Raw genomic sequence first — 23,574 nt, 5'->3', positions numbered from 1 at the left:
AACAAACGTAGTAACATCTGAAGCGGAGTGTGCTTTGCTGAGTGACCATGCTTCTGGAGAATGAAAGCCTCACACAGGGCCATGAGGCGGCTTCCTTGCTGAAAATTACACAGAAGCTGCTTGTTCCTTTGTGACGTATTGGCAGCACACTGCATGAGACATCTACCATGACAACACATTTTGAAGTTAACCACTTTTTTTTGTTTTTTAGCAAGTAATACATTTAAAATCAAAATAATTTCACATTTCAACACATCTGTGCAAAACTGCTGCAAGGTCAAATAGAAAATAAGGAACAATGCCCCTCACCTTACTAACCCTCCTATTATGTTCAGAATTTAGGTCTGTTATGTTTCGGGTCATATTGACCCAGTGTAATTTCAAACAAATTGAAACAGCCTTTAATTGATACGATATTTATTTGTTGCATAGCATTTACTCATATGTTGCAGCGAAAATGAGCCTCTACTAACCTCTGCCTTGTAGAGATTTATATAAACCTGGTTTATAAACACCTCTCCAGACAGGTACAGCCATTTCCAGACATCTTAATAATAATAATAATAATAATAATAATAATAATAATAATAATACGACCAAACTACTTAGATAAATACCTATGTTTGTATACAAGATACATTTAAAAACAAAATAAGCATCTCAAAAGTTCTTATCTTCTGCTAATAAGTTTGTGACCCCAACCTAAGAAAAGTCATAAAATGTTATAGGGGAAAAAAAACAAAAAGAAACATTTAAAGTCAATGGAAACCCACGTCATGTCAAATAGACCCGAAACATAATAGCAGGGTTAATTGCAGACTGATATTGAGGTAGAGTAGTTATAGCAATGAAATCCAGCTTACCTCTAGCATGGAGTACCAGGAAGACATAGGCCCCAAACATGGTGACGCAAACACGAATCCAAGTCATTCTCGCAGTGTAGGAATCAGATCTCGAATCTATCGCACTGCAGACAGACAGTCAGCCTCCTTCCAAACTGTGCAATCAATCTACTGGTCAGGCACTCCTGTGAGTTTGCACAGCAGCAGCAGCAACAGCAACAGCCAGTCAGTCAGTCCTCAGGTCCTGGGTTGTGAGCGTGCGTGCGTGTGTGTGTGTGAGGAAAAAGGGGTAGGGAGGGTGGGGCTGCTTCTAATGTGTACTTCTCACTGGCTCAGCACGTTGATAAGGCTGAAAAACATAAAACAAAAAACAAGGTTAGTCCATACAGTAAAAAAGAAAACTAGGTTGGCAGCTTTTTAATATTGTGCACAGTTCATTTAGAACAAGGTTAGATTCATTACCCCGCCAGAAAGAAAGACTATATTCGTTATAAATTAGTTACACCATGAGGCAGACAGATTAGCTTTTAAATCCTAATAAACTTGGGATACAGCACAGGCAGAAATGTATCCGTTTGAATGGTGAGGGCGTTGGGAGTGGCGTGACCGAGGGGCTTGCTGGGATGCAATCAGAAGTAGAGCGCATACTGTAACGAGCCTGGTACTGAGCTGTTATCAGAGGTCCTATAGAGCGCATGAAAACAAAAAACACCAGAGACCTGCCGAGGAATTACAGCTCAGGTTTATCAATACAGGAACCAGCTATACAAACATGAAAACAAACACAGAGAAAAACTCAAATCAGCAGGGTATGGGAGGCAGCAGATAGGATAAGATTAAAAACATTACAAATTAAGATCTTTGGTGGGGGGGGGATTTAAAAATAAATAAAATAAAGGCAAAACATTTTGTGGCGGCAGGATGCAAACTTTTAAATTGAATCACTGTAGACAAGATACTGGGGAACTGATTGTGTTCACATAATTCCATCCTTTGGAACAACTACAATACATTCTACTTGCGTTGTCTTCTCAGTGCTGACAAGTAAGAGGTTTTTTTTTTTCCCTACAACAAAAGTGTCTCTCTGTAGCAAACCTACTACAGAAGCAATTGTATCCCAAAAGCTTCAGCTACAGTAGTACCTCCACCCACTCATAACCAAAAGGGGACCCTCTACCATACTGGAAATGTGGGTACCATAGTTAAATTGCTGGATCAAATGTTTCACACAGATTGTTACTATTAAAGTTAGCTCAAAAGTTTCAAGGGTGCTTCCACAATAAATCTGCTGTAGACTCAGGATCTAACTCATGATATGATGTAATTGTCTGTAAAAACAATGTGATATCTTGTAACAATTGTAAGTCTCCCTGAACCGGCTGCCTCGCACAACCAGGGTTCAAACTTGCGATCTGCACACTCACTCTGCACAATGCGCAGCAATGCTTTTACCAGGTGAGCCATTCAGGGACTCCTATTGTGTTTTTAATCTCTATACAAAGGTATTTTACTTTGACATTTTTTTGTTGTGTCTTGTACAGTGCTCCGATACTTTTTGTATGAAAGGTGCTATATAAAGAACATTTGATTGATTAAAAACGCCATGTACAGTAGCTACTTCTTGTATACCAAATGGTTCTTTGAATGATGAATGCATACATGATTTATAATAGCTATGAAATACAGGACACTTCCTGCCTATCTTTTCAAATAGCTTCCAGGTTTTATTCAAAAGGCACATATATAAAAGAGCAGATGTTGAGATTAAAGTTACTGCAAAACTTGAAATGAAGGTTCTGGGTTTCACTAACCTGACCCAGTCATTCTGTTCACACAATAGGTTCCGTTGTGACATTTCAGCCCCTGGGCCAGACATTTATACTTCCACATTCACACTGCACTGCTACAGCCAGTCTGCCACTCAGCACCTCAGGTGCAGTGAGAAACACATCAAGCTGTTGAGTTAGATAAAGGAGTTCACCCCCATCACCTACATCCTCCCTCATCAACTTCTAGAACAACAATTTTAAAAATCTGATCATTGTGATCATTCTCTTTTCTGCTATAGCTTAATTGGACAATAAAGGATTTAAAAAAGAAGAAAAAAAGCTTATAAAAATGGGGAGAGGTTGACACAAAGATGATTTTTGTTAAAGATAAAACACAACTTTTTTTGTGTTTTTTGTTGTTATCGCCTGTCTTTGGCCTCTTGTTTTTCACGGGCATGACTCTCTGACCCCTGTCCGCCTGGCGCTATTCTTGAATGGCTAAACATGTCCAAATTACTTGTTCAAGGACTTTTCGTAATTACCGCCATTGGCCCTGTCCAGCGTAAATAACTTGATCTGTCTGTTCTCTTGTAGCTCCGTGCCTTTCTCCGCAATTAGTGCGCCGAGTGGCATTTCGGACAAGGACAAATTAGTGACATAGCGGGGTGGTGTCTGTCACTTTAGATTTGTGTACAGGGGACAAAGAGCTCCGACCTGTGCCCTACTTTTCACACATCCATGACTTCTGGGTAATGAGAGAACAAAGGAGGGTTCCTCAAGACAGAGGGACAGGACAGCTAACCAACAACCCTTAATTCTGGATTGGGGTGGTGGGGAGCCTGGGCCCGAGATTTGGTGGGGGGGGTTGGATCTGTGTTTGGACAGTTTCCCAAACTGGTGGCACACTTTGACCCTGGCCACACCCTCCCCAACTCAAGGTAAGTAAAGCCTGCGGTTAGCTGGTGGTTCCTGCAAAAGACTAATTGTTTAATTAGAATTAAGGCTTCTGTTTTTCTTGTTTTTATTCATTTCATTTTTCTGTGCTTATTTTTTGCTATTTGAGTTATATGTAAATTGCTTTTTTTCAGGGCTTTCACTTTTTATATACTGTATGAAATGATTGTTTTCGGTTGTTTTCCGTCACAATATGTACAGTAACTCGACAGTACTTGCACACTTCAATAGTACCGTCTTTCCTTTGCTGTCTTCCACAACGAAAGCCATACAATCCTCCAACAGAAATGTACGAATTTGCTGCCACTCAGTAGCTGGGGTGGTTTAAAGAATTCAGAACAAATCAATGCAAGACACAAGTCAGGAAGGAGGGACATTGCCCAACTGCATTGGGAATTATTGTTTTTAAAGGGGTCAAGTCAACGTGAATTGAGTAACGATTTCCATTGTTTTTTCCAGTGTTCATTGGATATACACCAATTTCATTTTTTTGGTATCGGGGGTGTTAAAACCAAAAATCAGAAGCCCTAATATTTTCTGTTACAAGTGCATAGGCTTGTGTGCGCCTAGGGGTACTGAAACACTCAAAAGAAAGGAGATTATAATTAAATCTAAAACTAGTATGGATTAACAATCTGAACTTTTTGTGGTTTTACTATGAACTTAATAAAGGCCCACCATGTAAACTTTACCTATCTATTGTTTGGATAAGTAAGATCGTTTGAGAGAAAGGTCTGCACGTGTGTATTTAGCAGATCCTAAAAGTTGCACAAAGAAAACCCACTACAACAACTTTGTTGTAAATCTAAAATGTGGACCAGCACAGCTTTTCCTGCTTTAATAATCTGTTTATACTGTGATCAGTGTCGGGCCCCCAGGCCAGGAAGCAGCAAGGAAACCCTAGCCACACTGCCCTGGCCGCAGAGCTCACAAACACTGACAGTCACGCTCAACTGTGTGATTCTCCTCCTCCTACTCAGGTATGATGAAAACAAACTGCTCTCTTGACACTTTCACAAAACTAGACAGCCAAAGAATTTAAATTAATATTTAAAAATGTATGTATTGATGTATGTATGTATGTATGTCATGTGTCACTGTACAAAACCACATAGGTCCTGCAAAGTTAGATCTCAGAGTACACACTCAAAATCCCTTAACTGCATTAGCTACAGAGTATATAACACTACTAAAGATAGCCTGGTAGAACTAAAGGAAGCCATTGCATAAGTAGAGCTCACAAGAAGGAGAGGAAACACAACATGTGTGTTCTGTTAATAAAACTGTTGGGTTGTCCATCCACTGACAGATAAAGATTAAGGTTAAATCAAGTTATGATATACTATGTTGTGGAATGCACCACATGTGTGTTCTATTAATAGAAAACCGGGCCCCACTAAATATACAGTAGATATTTTAAAATGCTCAGGTCTCACAAGGCTATCCACATGGGTACTCTACACAGCAAAATACCTTGTGCCAGATTTACTGCACATTTTCAGCCCACCTGATGTAACAAAGTGTGTTCAATATCACTTCTGTAACCAGTGGTAGATCTTTAAAGCAGGGTCCACACCTGAGCGTTCAGTTGCGCAACCCAATTGCTCCCGAAATCGTGTCTACAAGTTTCATTTTATTTATGATAACTGAGGTGACGGGTTTTTTTACATTTTTATTCCATCTACAAGGTGAAATAGTTTTTTTTTGGTTTTGACAACTGAGTCTACAAGTTTAGAATTGTATTTATTTTTTGACAACAGAGGAGACACTTTTTTGGTCAGGTCGTAATGTGTCCAGTAATTAACAAGGAAGAGTTGGCTGTTATTATTTTTTCAACTACTGTTATTTTAAATGCCATATTCCCTAAAGAAGAAACAAAGCCATGTAAAAGCTGGATGAAACCGTATAATTTTACCGCCGACATTTTTTAAATTAGAGCTTCTTTATGACAGGATATGCAAGCCGTGCAATCAGCATTATAAGAACCAATCAGAGTTTGCGAATCACCTATGTCTACAGAAGTCGCTCAGGAGGTTGCTTGGAAAGTAGAGCCCGGCTCTACTTCAAGCAACTGGTTGCGTAACTGCTCGCAACTGGTTGCAGGGACGTCCACATATAAGCGACTTGGTTGCATGCAACTAATACCCCGTTTACACTAGCACACCCGTACCGTGAGGGCTCCACGCCCTCACAGTACGGGTGTATTTACACTAGCAAATACCCGAGCCGAGTCGGAACCAAGCCGTGAAACTCCAGCCCTGCAACATATCTGAATCTGGTTCGGGGCCGAAGAAGGCTGTGGGCGGGGTTACTGCATTTTGTCATCACAATCAAGCGCCATTACAAGAAAAAGTGGCAACCCCCAGGAACTCAAACGGTAAATGTTTTCGTAAATCCTTACCTTTACGCCGCGGGACACATAACACACATCTGACTGAAATAGAAAATAAAATAACTCCCTCTCTATAATATGCATATAGTGAATCAAAAATGTAAATTTCCGTGAATTAACCATGCATAAAGCACAATGTAATCTACGCTATATTTTTTACAAAAAAAAAAAAAAGGTAACATTCCCACTTGAGGATAATTTTAATTAGCAGTTTTTAAACTATAAATGGCCTGGCTAAACGGCGGTCGGGAGTTCATTTCGAAGCGACAGACAACCAAACCAACAAAGTGCGAGAAGGAGAGCGGGTCGGGAGAGGGAGAAGAGGGAATGGGCTCGCTCCAGGTTCGGCTGCCAGAGCGGGGCTGAAGCGTCTTGTCTCCAGGAGAAAGCTGCAGCTCCTCTCGCAGCAAAAAAGTAAATACATTAGGAAAGATAACCATGTAATAGACCTAATATTTATTTACTAATCCTGAATAAGACGTCTGTGTTATAAAGTGCCAGCATAGCTTTATAACAGAAACGGAAGTTACACTGATAAGTTGTTTACAGTTTGAACACCGGTACTGTATTTACTGTAGAAATATTGCACTTGTATAGGGAATTGTATTTCCACGCCCCCGCCACGCACATTTTCAGTACTTCTCCGCAAAAAAAAAAAAAAAAAAGCATGGTAAAAATATTTTATTAAATGAATGCTATTTTTACAGTCTGTGATTATTTACAGTATTTAACCAGTCACTGGCACTGTTTAGCACTGACCCTCCGGTTTGCGCTCAAGTCTGACAATTCAGAAAAATCATTAGGTTTTCCTTGGTATCTATCACCATATATTGAACCCACTTATAAATCGAGGCAAAATAAGTACAATAGACATACTTTTCAGATTACCCCCTTTTGGTATACATAGAGCATTCCTCTCCAGCTTTTCTAGTTTTCTGTGTCTCACACTTTCCTTCTCCCTTGCCCTTCCTGAGGCCCCTCCTTGCACGGAGGCAAGCCCACCTCCCACCCCCACAACCCCCTCTCTTTCCCGGCGCCCTGCCTGACATGCCTTTCAAGGCTCGGTAGACTGCAGAGCAGACTTTCTGGCTCCACTGCCATTGTTTGCTTGGCTGCTTTGCGCCTCATCCAGAGCTGGATTAGCATAAGAAGAATACTGCTGTAGTGTGGAGAGCTGCTACTTTCCTTTACCCCCCTTTCTAATCTGTCACTCCCAGCAATCACTCCTGCCATCTCCTTTCATACGGTGTTGCCTCCCTGCCTTGTGACTTTCCATGGGGGGGAAGCGAAGAAAAAAAACCCTCCCCCCAAAATATTTTACTCTGTAAACATCCTGAGATTTAGAAACAAACACTTGCATTTTTTTTTTTTTTTTTTTTTTTTTTTTACACAATAACTTGCCATGTTAGTTTCACAGATGGTTAATCCTCAGATTTTTAAAAACACAAATATAATACTGAATATTAAAAAGGTATTTTTTACAAGCAATATGGGGGTACCAGCAGGTCAACAACATTCTTCATTTATACAGCACCCTTACAGTCATTGCCCTCTCCAGGTGCTTTCAAACTTCTTCATCTGCTTTGAAGAGGGCAATGATATGACCCCTCTTGCACGTCTTCAGTCAGCACGTCTCTCAGCTATCATATTCCTCCTCGATAAAGCAGAGGGAGCCGAGACTCATGTAGCTGCCTGCCCGCCCCTAGACTGCATGTCTTAAAACTTACAGAAAACATAAACAAACAATGTAATAGATTACAAAAAAAATAAAACAAAACATCCAACACCTTCATGTCAAAAATAAAATAAAAAGATTTAAGGCTTTTCCCAAAATATCAGGTCTCTCTTTCCTTATCTGTATGGCAGTGCTTCAAAACCTAGGAGACCACGAATAGATTTCACACCAGATTTTCAACTGTGATTTTATACTTTCTTGCAGACAATAATGAAATTTCCACTTTCTAAATAGACAAAATCAGACAGAGTTGCCATGACTAGCACTTGATCAAACATTTTTGGTGTTTGTCTCACCATTCAAGACAAAGCAAAATTCACGCCACCAAGTAGCGCTGACTACAAGCAGGCACAACGAAGTAAGCACCAGAACAGCTTATGGGCCAATCTCCAAATATTGTAGTGGTTTGTTTCGTGATGTGAATTACACTACAGTCCAATATGGGGCTTGATGAGACTACCCAAGGTTTAAAGCAATGGATCACAACTTTGGCCTTGTGATCCATTCCAGTGTCTGTCTTTATTCTTAGCAGGTCCTAAATTATTCAAATTGTAGAGTTAATTTAGGATCCGATTGGAATACCCAGATTAGAATGGATATCTAGAGCCATACTTTAGTTGTGCACCACTACTTTTTTGAAGGTGGACGTTATGTTTAAATCCACACTGAAGTCCACTCCACGTAAGTCCAGTGCATGTATTAATTACAGCCCTAACCCTGCACAGATGACAGCACTCAGAAAACCCCTTTTCTCTAGCTGACTTGGGCTCATTACTGCTTAAAAAGTAAGGATGCACCGAATCCATGATTCGGATTTGGCCCGAATACCTACTTTTTGAGCAGGGTTTGGATTCGGATGAATACTTAGGATTCAGTGAACCGAATCCTATATCTTCCCAGACGCACATCCATTTTAATTTATCCCTCCATTGTGTGCGGTTCTTCTTTTAATATATGTATATAAAAATACATGAATCCGGTATTGAACGTAACTTTTGTATTTAATAGCAAGAACACGTTTGATGAACTCTGTCGCAGCTCTCAACTCCCTATTAGTGGTGGTGCACGCAATAAACACGTCATGCAGCTGCTGAATGCAAACATACCCCCGTATGCAACAGCACAGTCACATCACACTTTTCAGGGAGTAAAGTGATGCAATAAACCTGTAATATATAGTAATGGCAAACTTTTGTGCTTTGTTTGAGACGTGTTCTAGAGATCATACTGAGAGAAAAAAAAAAAAAAAAAAACTGTGCACAGAAATATATATATATTTTGTAACTTTACAACTGTCAGATAAGGGCGTCTCCTAATAAATAAATAATAATAATAAAATTTGACGTTACTGTAATGTGCCAATAATGAGATTCTGGGATCAATAAGCTACTAACAACCAAACGAGCAAGATGGGCTGAATGGCCTCCTCTCGTTTGTAAACTTTCTTATGTTCTTATGTTCTTAATACAAGTTGAACCATTTGGGAACTGCTGTGTTTTATTAAAATCATTTTTAAACTATTTTGTAGCCTATTTGATATGGGTCACACACACGGTGCATTTAAATCAATGTGAGTTTTATTTCGCAGGGAGATTCAGGTCACTCATCACGGTCATTTTTTCCTCATCATAGCTCTCTCAGATAGGGTTGTCAACAGGCTCCAGAATCTCAAGACACTAAGGCTTGTCAAGTTTTTTTTAACTCACCACGCTAAACTGCAATGTATTCAACATGTAAAGTGAGTGTGAATTGCTTGAGAAGTTTAGTAAATGTATTTAATTGTTTAATTGTGGTGGTGATTCTATCCGGAGAGCCTCGTAACAATTAATCGTATTGCTTGAATTTTTGTATACAGTAAACAATAACTATCAAAATAGTGCAACACCATTTTTATAGATAACTTTGCACTCACCTGCACTCTTTCATTTAACCTTGTGGCAGCAGGTAAAGTTTCTATTTGTTTAATATTTCTTGCTTCACAGTCCCGCCCAGTCAGAGACTCAAAAAGCCAATCAGCTGTTGTATAGGTCTGATTGATGGAAACGATCCTCGCAGGCATGTGTGTGCTTTTGGTAACAACTAAGTAAACAATTCAATTAACTTAGCGACAGTTTACACAATTCAATCTCACTTTACTGAATACATGGCAGTTTAGCAAGGCGAGTTACAAAACCTGACTTTCCTTAAAGTGTCCCGAGATTCTGGAGCATGTTGGCAACCCTGCTCTCAGATCAGATGACAAAGGTTTAAACGTCATTAAAGAAAATAGTGGGTTAGGGCAAAGATGCAGCTCTCCTTTCCTGTAAAGGTAAAGTAAACAGTTCTGTATTTTGACGTTTCTGTTGTGGGGGGAGGGGGCTAGCGGTAAATTGTGCAAGTTTCAAACCGAAATCTTATTCAGGGATACATTTCCATTCGGTAATAAAAATACTATGAACTCAAAGGCTCAAAACAATACACTGTGCGCGTCCCTTGGTAGTAGCTGCCAGTCTGTTTTTCATTCAACAGTTTCCTTCAGTTTTTCTTGACAGTTTTTGTAGATTCGGTATTCGGCCGAATCTTATTAGATGGATTCGTCATTCGGCCGAATCTCAAACTTGGATTCAGTGCATCCCTATTAAAAAGCATTCTGTAATCACTGGTTATTCCCAGTGCTGAGGGGCTATTATTGCAAGGTATTTGTTCAGATTGGTCAACAGATTCAACTTGTATTATTATGATTCGATCTCTAGGGCTAGTGTTTGTGATCCTTTGCTTATTCCTTCTTTAGCCAAGTACAAAGGCTGAATTCAAAGGATGTTTGACAAGTTTGTATTCCAGGTTAGGGATCTCAAATTGGCCCTAAACTTGCTATTTACCACACCTCTTGCTAATTAACATGTTGCCCTAATCCTTAAAACAATGGGCAGTATAAGGAACTTAGAAAAACACTCAGGCACATGTAATGAATGGCTGTAGAAGGTGGGTTATTTTGGTCCCAATAACTTTTCTCCAAGGTTGTACATCTCCTTTTAAAAATATTAAATGTTTTGTGAAAGTGGTTGTTAACCATTTAATCCATTATACACATTTTCAATAAAGATTTCATTACAGTAGTCATATCATATTTCTTGTATTTATGAATTTCTAATAGCATCAAATTTAACTTTTGAAAATAGAAAACCCATGCAATTATAGTCAGAATACAAGACATTTTGTTATTAAAAAAACAAAAATGTGAGAAATAATGGTACTATTGAGTTTAAGGACTTAAAAGAGCTAGTGTTATTACTTTACCTTTCTTTATTGCACACACACACACAGAGTTTGGTTTTAAAATCAGTGAGTTACAAACAGTGCAGTGCTCTCCTTTAGTCGTCAGCCACGTCTTAATTTTCCATTACCTGCTAACATGTTTCCGAGGCCAGCTTGATAAACAGAAGCTAATATCTACAGCACTCAAGAGGCCAGCCCTCCCTTCTTCGCTCTCTAAAACCAGGATGCTGTTATAATCACGGAGCTTCAAAGGGCTGGCTTACATCCTCAGCAAGCAAAGGCAGCTCACTGAACAAAGGACGACTGGTCAAGCAGTGTGTTTACTCAACAGACGAGTGTTACAGTCTCCACTTATCACTTCTTTACATATCATTTCCAAACGTTTTCATTCAGGCCTTAAACGAAGTTTATTAGAAATTGTTAAGAAAAGGAGAACAGTTTGGTAAATGTTACAATGGATGGACTGCTGCCTCCAAATATATCTCCAGATTCTGTTACTCTAAATAATTGTTTGGAGGTTCACTAAAATTTGGAGATATACAAGTTTTTACCTGTTACAGTGTGGTTCCCACTCGTTTTTTGTAACACTACCAGATTTATTTTCCTTCCACAATAAGGTTTTAAACTAAACACAGTTGTAAATAATGTATTTATTTATTTTATATTTTTTTAAACGGGCCAGTGTCTTTTAGAATGTCCTGTATGTTTTAAAGTTCTGACACCTAAACGTTTGCCCTTTTTTTTTAAATTCAGGACTTTAATATACACAGTAGAAGTTATGGCATGCATGCTCTTTTATAAAAAAAAAAAAAAATAACAAAGAAAAAAGATGCTCAGTACACCAAGCTGGCATGCAGCATGCCAAATCAAAGTACAACAAAATGCATCAAGTTAAAAGTGTCTGATTACACACCTAAACAGCAGTATTAGCAAGAAACATTTCACTCAAATGGGTACACAAAACACATATATAGCAGATTTTCCTAAACTACAATGATCATTTAATTCTAGCACAGCACTGTATACATTTAACTTCAATCAGCTAATTTTCCAGTACAATACAACTTTTACAAGATTTCAAGAATTCCCATTTTAAAACACATCACTGTAATACTTTTCAGTTACTCTGTCATTTCAATACTACCGCTGACGGAAAAAAAAATGTATTCACTGCAACAGGTTACTTTCACTGAAGCATTCATTTGCTAGTCAGGCATGTCATTTCATATGTAAAGTCCTAGAGCCAGCTCTGGCACGTCAAATCAAATTGTGAGACAAGGCACAATCTAAAAAGCAACTGCACCTCTATTTTAAAGTGTGTCGACACACAAATTAAAAAAGTTAAAATCACTGAAATAAACTTCACACACCCTCCGATCCTGTACCAGTTGTGGAGCAATAACTCTTCACAAGGGTCACAACTTACCTTTATAGTTTAATTCCCCCAAAAATGGGAAAGAAATGCACACTCTTCAAATCCTGTTAACTTCCAATATGTTCCCAAAAATGACCCAAACACAATAATATCCATGAGAAATATTCAGGAAAGCAAAGGTTCACACAGAGATTCCAAGGACTGATAGATCCTCCACTACTTTAGGCATCTGGGAGAGTTTTGTGTGAATGTGTGTGTGTGTGTGTGTGTGTGAGATAGAGAGAGAGGGGGAGGGTAAGGAGAGGGAGGGGGGGGGCTCTTCCAATCTAACTGGCTATCAATCACGTCTTCCTGACCCTGTCACCGCACACCTCTGTCAGTCAGTGCTGAACAATGCATTACCTTCTGAAATACCTCACAGCAACTGACCATGGGGCCAAATGGCTTTTTCAGATGCTCCATTTCCAAAAGTAGGTGTCAGATTCACTCACTTAAAGCAGAAAGGAGAATGGGACGAAATGGCATTCTTTTTCACAGTGTTGAAGCAGGCTCGGTGCTAGTTCATATTTAAAGTGTTATATTAGTCTGTGCTGAAAATTAAATCACCAAGCCCATTTGCAGTATGGTGTTATGTGTGGGCACAATTGTATTGATAACTGATGCTTGTAATGGTATTTGTATTTTATTTTTGCAAGCGTATTTAATTTGCTAATTTGCCTTCAAAATTGACTTACCTGGTTGATTTATTAAGGACAAAAAGAAACAATTTTCCAAAAATTAATAAATAGTCAAAATTCAGCTTGTTAGTTCTGCCTCCTTAGCGCTTCGGAAACTAATCACAGGTTTAACCCTGCCAGGATCTGTAATTAACAGAAGGATGAGTTTTCAATGCGTCTTTTTTTCAGTACTTTTGCAAAACAGGCAGTACCATCTATCTTCCAAATTCTTTTTAAGAATTCATAAACTGTAACTTGCCTAAATGCACAAAATATCCTCTTCCATTTTTAGTAAACAATGGTACAAGCACAGCTGAGTACAGTAGCAATGTGTGTGAAACTTTTTTCCACCCAATTTTAAAATTCACAATAAAAAAAGTTTAAATAAATGATACTTTAATATAAAGTTACTATTCAATCTTATTTGTTAAGTCCTACTACCACTGCTGCCTTTGCAGTTTTTTTATCATCAGACTGTGACAACGAACTTAGGATATTGATGTACTGTACAGACAGACTTTCATAAAGACAAAAACAAATTCAAACCTGTATGTTTTTTTTTTTTTGAGGGGGTGGGGTCAACAGCACACCTTGTACCTGTGTGGTGGTTTGTGGAGAGAGAGAAAATAAAAAAAAAAACAAGCAATGAGAAATGGGCAGAGACTCTGCCATGCCACAGATGCCGAGGCAAAGGTAGCCTATATGCTGTAATTACACAGCAGACAGATGATGTCACTTCCACATTTCGCAGCAGTGAGTAAGCATAACAAGTGCTTGACCTGCATGCTGGAAACATCATCTCGGGACTGCCCATAGGCCAAGTCCTGCTTAAAGTCTGGCATGTCAAATCATTTTGTTCAGCCTAATGTAATCTACAAACATATGGTTGTGATTTTACAAAACAGGCTCCCCTATCCCCTTTGCAAGTCTTGTCTGCCTGCAAACACATTTTGTTAACTCCTGTCTTAATGCATTGAAGGAACTATTACGAATTAATTATACAAAAAAAAACAAACAACAGTAATTTCTCAGGGTCGTCATGAAGAATATACTGTGGTTTTATCTAACAGTCAACTCTGAACCAAATTGGCCCAATTGCCTGATCTAGCGTGGAAAGAGGTGTGTGTCTATGTGTGTATATACACATACAGACATACACATAACTGCTCTGTAAATAGACTCTCTGATGAAACTGAGCCTAGCAATTAAAAGGCAGGAAATGTGTTGATTACACAGGGCCTTCTGTGGCACTGCTTGGGTTAAAGGTTAAACTTTGCTACAGACAGCTACAGTTTAAGGTAACTAGACCTTACAAACCAGAATTGTGCGTGATTAGAACCTTACTGTCGAACTAAACAGATACAAAGGTTTTAGTATTTCTTTTTTCTTTACAATATAGTAGCATTTTATAAGTTTCCACTGTTGCTGAACAAATTCTGCAGCATCTTGAATAGTCATGCCATTTCTCATATGACTGATTAATCATCTGGATGGTCATGTCAGCAGTGATAGATCTAGTGTGTGTGTGTATGGAGGAGCATGAGCAGTTTCTTAGTTTTTTTGTTCCCTACCAGACCTCCAACAGAATCCCTTTACTGTTTTGTTACTGTTTGTTTTTGTTTGCTTGGGGTCTCATTACCTGTAATACACTAAAGAAGTGAACTTTTGCTCAAAGTGAAAATGAAGAAGTCTGGAAATCAACAAGATCAGCAACAAAATGATGGGACTGGCAAGACTGTCGTCATGCCAATAAACAGCGTTCTTCGAGAATAACACAAAATCCTGATTTAAAAAAAAAAAAAAAAGACATTTGAGTCTTCATCCTAACCTTAAAGGTATCAACTGTCTGTGCACTCCTAATTTTGTTGGAGAGAGAATTTCAGAACTGTGGAGCACACAGTAGCATATGATCTGAAAGCAGTTCTGTCTCTAGCACATTTGATTATATTTTTATTATTTGGAACTCTTCTCATAATTCCTTTTACTGTGATCAGCTGCTATAAAAATGCAAAATGCAGTGTCATGACACAAGCAATGCTCTGTGCACAGTACAACGCAGCTCTGCCAAGTACACAGATGATAATGTAAGGGCAAGAGTATTGTATAGGAAAATAACATTAAACACAGGACAGTAGAACTGTTTTAAGAAAGAGAACAATGTGAAGCAATAGGGATGGAAATAATACTCACTGTTGTACAGCGGTTTCACCTATTCCAGGTTATAAAACATGCTTGATTGGCCAGAGTAAAGGTAAAAAGCTCAGGTGCGTCTTATTGAATTCACATTAAAACCAGGAATGAATCAAGCTGCTATGCAATGGGAGTATTATTTCCATTCTTGAGCAATTACAAAAAGCCTATTTAAAGGCTTTACATTAACCTGGATAATGCTACTTTGTGAATGAGGTTGGTGGGTGCATTGAACTCAACTGTCAGAGAACTCAAATAGTAAAATGAAGAAATTAAAGGGGAATTGTACTCAGAATAACAAGGCTTTGTAAATGCTCTGTATACATAGCAAATGTGTCTCGCTGCGCCAGTTTTGTTAAAAAGGCAAGCGTTTGGCCAGTATTTCAATTTTTGTGTCCGCTTTCTGGGTCAGCTGGAAATGCAGGCTGCCACCATATTGGAACCTTTCTGGCACCGCTGTTACGTCATATCGTTGACAGCCCCCCACACCAGTGAACGCCGGCAGGGTGAATTATGTCAGAATGCAAAGCGTTCGGGTGCAAAAATAACAAAAGGAAAAACAGTAACAAAAAGTATTTTTGTGTGCCTAAGCCTTTAAACCAACAAAGGGTGGCCATAACAAAACAATGGCTACATAATACAGGAACGGGACGTACACGCTCAATAGAATACTATGTGTGACTATAGAGCGAGTCAACGACAGGACGTTACACAAAGCGCGACGGAAGAGTGCTCCAATACATTCAATGTTAATTTGTTTTAATGGTTTTTATACAATATACTGCTCAAGGAGAGGCTGAAAATGCATCAAAAGCTAGTTAGCATTTTTTCTATTGAAATGTTCATTTGCAGTTCCCCTTTAAAGGTACTTTGTTAGCCTAAGAGGACAAGGAGGTTCATCATTACCTCTCCAGTATTTGCAGTAATGAGCCGTTAAGAAGCCCCTCATACCACCCCCCACAAGATTGTGTCAAAGTCATCCATTCGTGGGGAAATAATGTACCATGGAGACAGTAAACCCTGCTGAGAAGAGTCACAAGGAACTCCAGAGTAGGTTTTGATAAGCCCAGCTCCACACTGTCAAGGCGTTCATGTCATTCAATACGAATGGGAACTTCTAACAAGAGCAGAGCTGTTCCAAACACATTAGCACCCACCACCCTTCCCCAAAGTCTGTATACAAGCCAAGATCTTCCACAGTAAATCTAACAAATACAACTACATTTAATTAGAATAATTAGAACTATAACTTACACTAATTGCACAAAGCTAAGCTGTACCCTTTTATTTTAAACGTTTCGTCAAGTGTTGACTAAATAGAAAAGTCTTACCTCATTTGTAAAAACTCTGACAACGTAGTCTGAAAATCTTCAAAACTAGTCCAGATTGGTACCATTGTCTTCATCATCTGTATCCTCGCCGAGTCAATTCCAGCTTTAACTTGCAGGACAAAACCAACATTGCAGGCAGAATACCTAAAGGGGAGAAAAGGCAACATCATGGTTAAATGACACCCAACATCTGGAAATACAAATACATGTTAAACGGCATCAATCCTCAAACACCACCATTCACACACACCCCGCTAGGACCTGCCAGTGAAAGCACTCTTTGTTCAGCAAAGTTGGTAGTGCAAAAAAAAAAAACAATTAACATTACTCGATCACATTTCAATGACAGCTAAGAAGTCTTTATGCCTTGAAGTTTTTAACTGAAGTGACACACTTGTCTTTAATACCCCAAAGCACACAGAACAAGTGGACGCTGAATGACTCATTGATGCATCTTAGAGTAAAAACATGTACTGTACACCACACCTATTTCAACCAGTGTCAGTCACTTCACATCCACCCCTTTTTTGTTAATACTTTCCAGTCCTTAATGTAAAGCCATCCAGCTCAAAATAGACAGACACAAAGTTATATTTGTACAAAAACAAGTCATCCCTGCCTACACCAACACAGCATCAGAGCCTACACAGTGCCACTTCCCTGAACTTGCATTTGGCTCATCACGGTTAGTGCATTCTTAAGCAAAATAGAGAAAAACAATACACTTTCACAAAAATATTTGTTATTTAACATATCATTTTGTATATATATTGATAGAGTTCTGCCAAGGTTTTTTTTTTTTTTTTTTAAATCCAACAATTACAAACTACACCTACAATGCAACTCTGGCAGCCCCCATTTCAAGGTCAAATAACCTCATTGTCTCAAGAACCATTTAGAAATTGCTACTTCTCTCCTTTGCTTTTTCTTTTTCCTTTTTTCCTATCCCCCCCCCCACCCACTGAGTTTAAGGTGATTACACAAACAGTCTCTGCTAAATCACTGCACGGTATGGCAACCTGAACCACGCTCAGATATCAGATGGCCTGACTGGAGTCACTGCGCACAGACAGACTGTCACCGGACGGAGAAGCTAAATCTTTTCCAAGACAAACCAGGGGCTGACCCCTGCGACCTCTACAAAATGAGAGGCTTATTCAGCCTCCTGGAAACCCACTGTCTCAAGTAACAAGAAAACAAAACAGAGGGGGGAGAAGCGGGGAAAAATAACAACCCGTAACGAGAGGAAAATAACCCTTTCACCTGGGGCCTCACGTTTCGGTTTCATTCAGCCGCTATATAGTTTCTACACAAACGTTGTTTTGTTATGGCGTTACTTGCAGGGGTGGTGAAGAGGGAGTTTAATAGCCAAACCTTCTCAGCAGTTTTCTTTTAATGAAATACTCAAATAATGCTGGTGACAAGCCAAACAACTTGGTACTTAAATAAAGTTTACAAAGCGTTTAAAATGTGCTGGTTCCCTCAAGTTTACTTTTTCGCTGCTCTTTTGTAATCTTCTCACATGCATTGAAATGCAACCTGTGACTGGGAGTACAAGTAGTGTAACACAATTTTGTTTCATTGTATTTCTGTAAGTTTATTGCACTGACCGGCCACGCTGTGCCTGAATACTTTGTGCGGACAGCTTTAATATTTAAACAGCACAATATTAACCTTTATATAGCGCCTTTGCATGTTTAAGCATCCCAAGGCACTGCTTGGTACCAATCAACGAGTATCTATAATTATAGGATAAACGGTGCAACGAAAACAGTTCAAGAACAAGCTGCACCATGTATTTATCCATGGAGTTTTTCAGCTGTGCCAATTACACACTATAAATTAAAGTCTGATGTTTTTAATGCAAGTCCCTTCCCACAGGCTGCAAAAGACTAACTAGTATGAAACAGGCTGCGTGATGACTACAGCAACAAGAACACCAACTTTGCTCTTCTAGATGCAATACAATTTAAAAACGGTCAATCATTGCAACAAACACCTCAAGATTATTATTATTATTATTATTTTTTTTTTTATAAAATTTATAATCTCCAATTAATTTTACCCCCGATTTTCTCCCAATTATTATTATTTCTCCTTCACCGCGGCCATTCCCCACACAGCTCAGGGACCCGAGGTTCAGTGGGCGTCCTCCGATCCCACGAGCCAATCGGCATCTTTTTTACACCCAGGAACTCGAGAGCGGATGTCCGCCTCTGGAGGACAAAGACCAGACCAGCAAATCTCCGCCCTCAAGCTCACTCAGCCTGACCTGTAGGGGTCGCCGTAGAGAAATGAAGAGAAACAGTTTAAGCCGGATCCCCCCTCCCCAACCCCGGGAGCGCCAAAGCCAATCCGGCTCCCCCACGAAATCCCCAGCGAAGACCGGCTGCCTCGCACAACCAGGATTCGAAACACTTGAAGATTTATGCAACCACCTGAGACAATCTGCATTAAAACATATTGATGTAAATATGAAAGTTTTTGTAATCCCCCTCCCCCAATACACTGGTTTCAGACAGCCCAGTATTAATAAAATGTTGTCCTAAAAATAAGACCTTTAATATTTTTTATTTTATCCCCACCCCCACATACTGTAGCTCTCTGAACAGACATTATGTATATGTAGTCCTGTACTTTTAAAGATAGTGAGACAAAAGTGAGGGGGAACAAATGGAAGTCAACAAGTCTGAATCAGATAAATCACTGTGTTGTGAAACTGGCCAGAATAAACTTATTTAGTTATAGTTTTTCAATGCGTTTACCAGATCAACGTCTCAAGATTGCCCTATGGATCTCCTTTAGAGGGAGCAGTAATACAGTACATCAGAGTCAAACAATAGCTCACCCCATCATTCACATAAACAGCAGCCAGAGAAGAGAGCACAGAGCTTTGCCAAATATAAATCGAAAATGAACAACTACCCCATCCCACAGCCACGATCTGCGTTATCTGTATATAAACAAATTAGACATCTCTCCCTTTCTTTCTCGTTTCGCGTTCAGCATGCAGACTTCTTCCACAGGCTGGCAAGCAGAGGTCACTTGAGGGGGCAGAGGATAATTGCATCACTCTTAACCACAATGGCTATTTTTAGAGAGCTGTCTGTGTGTATATAGGAATATATTTGGGTTAGCTCTGTTACGATCCTGAGTAAATCATTCCCCAAAGACAGACCTTTACTGAGCCACACCAGCAAATAAAAAAAAAAATAGATCAGAAAATCACCAACAAAAAAAAAGAAAAATAACAGAGAGACAGACAAAAGAGCTTTGCTGTCCAGCGAGGTTTTGGAAATCCCATTCATTCGATCAGATGTTTGATCCTTTTCAGTTTCAAATACATTTCCTGCTTTACTGAAAAGTGAGACTGGTGAAAGGATGGTAGAGAATTAAACAGATTTTTTTTAAAGGGTCTACAAAGTTTCCATTCAGCTCTAAATTTAAGTGGGGTTTAGCAAAAGCAACTGGAGTAATAAATATATGAAAGAGTACACCACGTTGAAGCTAATGCAATCACAGTGGTCAATCAACCGCAGCTAATTGAGAATATAAACCATGAGTGAGAATAAAAACCACGAGCATGAGGGGGGATTCTCAGCTTATACTGTGGACATTTCTGAACAAATTAATATAGGGTAGGGGGGTTGTTACACTTAGACTCTTGCTTTTCATTAAATCTTTGCTGACCTAAAAAAAGTTAGAAAACCACCTAGTGAAATTTTAACTGGACAATTACTCAGTGTCATGTCTCTATACAGCAGAAACGTCACAAATATGATGTGAACATCTGAAATACTTTATTATATCAGCTCCCAGGGATGCTTAATTATTGTCTGTAAAACTGTTTTCTTCTTTCCAACTCCTATCGTTTTTTTTGACAAATAGGACGACTCAGGTCGGTCCTCATCTGTAAAGAGAGTCTGCAACAGCAAGTCCCCCCTGACACCACCCCCAAAAAAGTTATTACTGGTAAGTTGTAACCTACGATGAAAACAGATGTTTATCCAACATATAGTACAAGCAGAAACAAGAATACAAAGGCATTTGAATTCACCAGCACAAAGCTGACCCTTTCCTCTGTCCACGAGCACAATCATGGGAACATCTGCAAGTCATTACACAATCAAGCAGCTCTAGCATGGGGCCTCATTGAGAGTCCCTGGGGTCCACTGGCCAGTGCGGGCCAAGAGAATCTCTCGCCATGATGTAATATCAGACTAGGCCTGCCCTTGTACATCGAGGGGCCCGCAAACACACAGGGAGCAGGGGGCTAGCCTCAACTCTCTTAAATACTAGAGTCAGAACCTTAATCCTGCATAGCTCCTTCGTAATGAAACAAAGATTACCGAATCAGGCATACTGGTAGGATTAGAATAGAGGAAAATAGTTTTATTGTTACGTAGGAAGCCCACTGGTTACTAGAAAGCTTACACTTTTTCAAATGGTGTATTTTATTTCTATATTTAACCAAAAAAAGTCCAGGATTTAGCAAAATACATAAATGTTAACAAACCCATTCTTTAGTCAGAGTATAACAGCAACTCTGCAGCATACAATGCAAAATCAAACGCGTCAATGGGCATGCATGTTAGTTTCAGATTTAGCTAGCATAAAATATCTATATTTTTTTCGTGAAAATCCAGATTTATTTTTTCAGATACATTTTTTTAGTTTTAATTGTTGAACAATAAATGTTCTTCAGATGTATCTGTAAATGTTGAAATCGCCAAAAAAATTAAATTCACCGATTTATTTGTTATAAACCCAATTTAACATGTCAGCTACATGTTCACTCGCTAAGTGTAAGATTTATAGACATTTTAAATCTAGAATTTGCGATATGCTTATGTATTCAGTTAAATCTGGACTTTTTGGGGTTAAATCTAGGAAAAAATATGAGATTTACATGAAATCTGAAAAAAATAAATAATAAACTACCTATATAACGGTAAGTTGTAACATTTTAATATGTGTGTCAGCGGCGGGTGTTGCAAAAATTGTACGCTAAAAAGGGGGGACCGCACTGCTGTAGAGTACCTATGCATGCCAGAGGTTGCAGGGTAAACTGAGGGAGTGCTGTGGAAGTGGGCAAGAGAATTATACAGTGAGTCAAGTGAGTGATGAGTTTAACAGTCTCACACCGACATGCTGGTATTGTTTCACTGTGCTTTCCTATTTGCTTTTCCACTTCAATAAATATTTAGCTTGACAACTTTCCCGATTGGCTACAATCTCTGTGTTGACAGACTGAACCTTGGATACTGTGACATTTTGCAAGAGACCGTGAGAAAGCAGCGACTGACTCGCTGAAAATAAATTGCATTTTCACAGAGGCATGGTACAAGGCAACTTCTCCTCTGATGAAGTTTCAGCAGGATATGGGTCTGTTTTAATCATCTAGACAGTGGCAGATCTACATAGCCCCTTACACTAGTTATGTCTACTTGTACAGTTCAAGCCAGGTCAAAATTGTAGCCTGTGTTTAAATATAATTATAGACACCAGGAAATGCTGCTCTTCTTTGCAGGAGAGCAATGGGATCTATAAACTTCATCTTGAAGGCGGCACAGAGGGTCTACCAAGCCACCAACACCACTTCAAGCCCTCTCAGAAGCAAACAAACCGTGCTGCAGTGCACTAAGGAACACAATCCAAGAAGTTACACTGACCAGGCTGCTTACTTTTTTTTAGATCTGTGCATCTTAAAATCCAAGCACTGACCACGCCTGAACCTGCTGCTGCTTAGCTTTCTGAGATCTGAGCAGATCACATTCCAAGGTGGAATACAAGAAAAAGCACTGACCAGGCCTAACCCTGCTGCTTTACTTCCTGGGTACCTACCAAATCATATCCATTTACAAGTGCTTACCAGGCTTGGCCTACACTGTAATTAAAGTTGATACAGTAGTTGCAGGATTAATCAATGCAACAATAAACTTGTTACATGTAGATTTAGCATTAAAAGAATGATTCATGCAGTTACTGCTCAAGTCTTGCTGTGACTTGTAACAAATCTGTCAAATCAATACAGGTCCTATGCCCCAACCAGGCTGTTGGTTTTCAAACAGAACTCATTAGTTAATAATATGTCCAACACCTAAATGTATTCCCATTTACTGCCACTAGTGTTAAGGAATAACAGCCAGTCTGCTATATTATTATTTTTACTGCAATACTTTAATATTGGAGAAGCAATATCCTGCCAAATTCACTTTACCCTAAATCAAAAACTTAAAACAGAATACCTTTTTATTTTTCAAATGGAGAGGGCATTTCTGTGACTGGGATGTAAGATTCTGTATGACTGCTTTACATGCATTGCCCAAACACTCAAATTCAGCAAGCCAAGTGAGGATTTTTTTTTTTTTTTTGCTTCAATTTGTATTCCCACCAACTACAACTACACGCTTATAATAAACACAAAGTGTCTTTAAAAGTATCATGAACAGACCACGAACAGTGTTTCGAACACAGCAATGGGAATATATTATTGCAAAGTTTGCCAACTAAAGTTGGGAAATATTAAGGGGTTTCACAACTCTGACTACAATGAGAATATTAACCCATATATGAATCTATCTTTTTTTTTTTTTTTTTAATCACCCAATATGGTCACATACTTTACGTGCATTGAAACATCCCAAAACAAGGACAGGTCTGGTTGATGGTACTATATTTTAAAAGACAGACAAACTCCATACACCTCCATTACAAGCCCTGTTTACTTCCAATTACTTTTCAATATGTAAAAGCAAATCAGTGTTGCAGAAGACATCCAGCCTCATATCGACAGCAGGACCGAAATTCATCTTGAATTCACAGACATGGTCTTGTCTGATCCCTCCGGCAGACAGTGCTTTAAAATGCATCGCTTTAATCCCTGTGTGTTAAAATGTAAATTGAAATTTCTCAATTAAAAAAAAAAAGCTCAATTAAAAAGGAAGTAGCTACACACTGGATACCTGGTGTAAGTGTACTCTGCTTGCTCAAGCTACTTTCTGACAACACTGGC

At 39.0% G+C, this 23,574-nt stretch overlaps 1 protein-coding gene across 3 annotated transcripts in view; it reads right to left on the bottom strand.

The window, feature by feature from the left end:
* The window catches only part of LOC117417723 (bone morphogenetic protein receptor type-1A-like), a 64,566-nt gene that overhangs the window by 18,023 nt on the left and 22,969 nt on the right, over positions 1 to 23,574 (bottom strand). For 2 of the 3 annotated variants that reach the window (XM_034029960.3, XM_034029959.3), the window contains exons 2-3: positions 16,560 to 16,703; positions 864 to 1,191 (exon numbers count right to left, since the gene is read on the bottom strand). Coding sequence is in view for 1 of the 3 variants with exons in the window: in XM_034029959.3 (XP_033885850.1) it covers positions 864 to 930 (67 nt within the window). In the remaining 2 variants the exon portion in view is untranslated. Of the gene's footprint in view, positions 1 to 863; positions 1,192 to 16,559; positions 16,704 to 23,574 lie in introns of those variants that run through there. The other variant, XM_034029961.3, reaches the window with a different exon arrangement.

This window comes from Acipenser ruthenus, chromosome 13 (genome assembly GCF_902713425.1).
Source record: "Acipenser ruthenus chromosome 13, fAciRut3.2 maternal haplotype, whole genome shotgun sequence".
Lineage (NCBI taxonomy): Eukaryota > Metazoa > Chordata > Actinopteri > Acipenseriformes > Acipenseridae > Acipenser > Acipenser ruthenus.
This window is presented reverse-complemented; position numbering and strand designations above follow the sequence as displayed.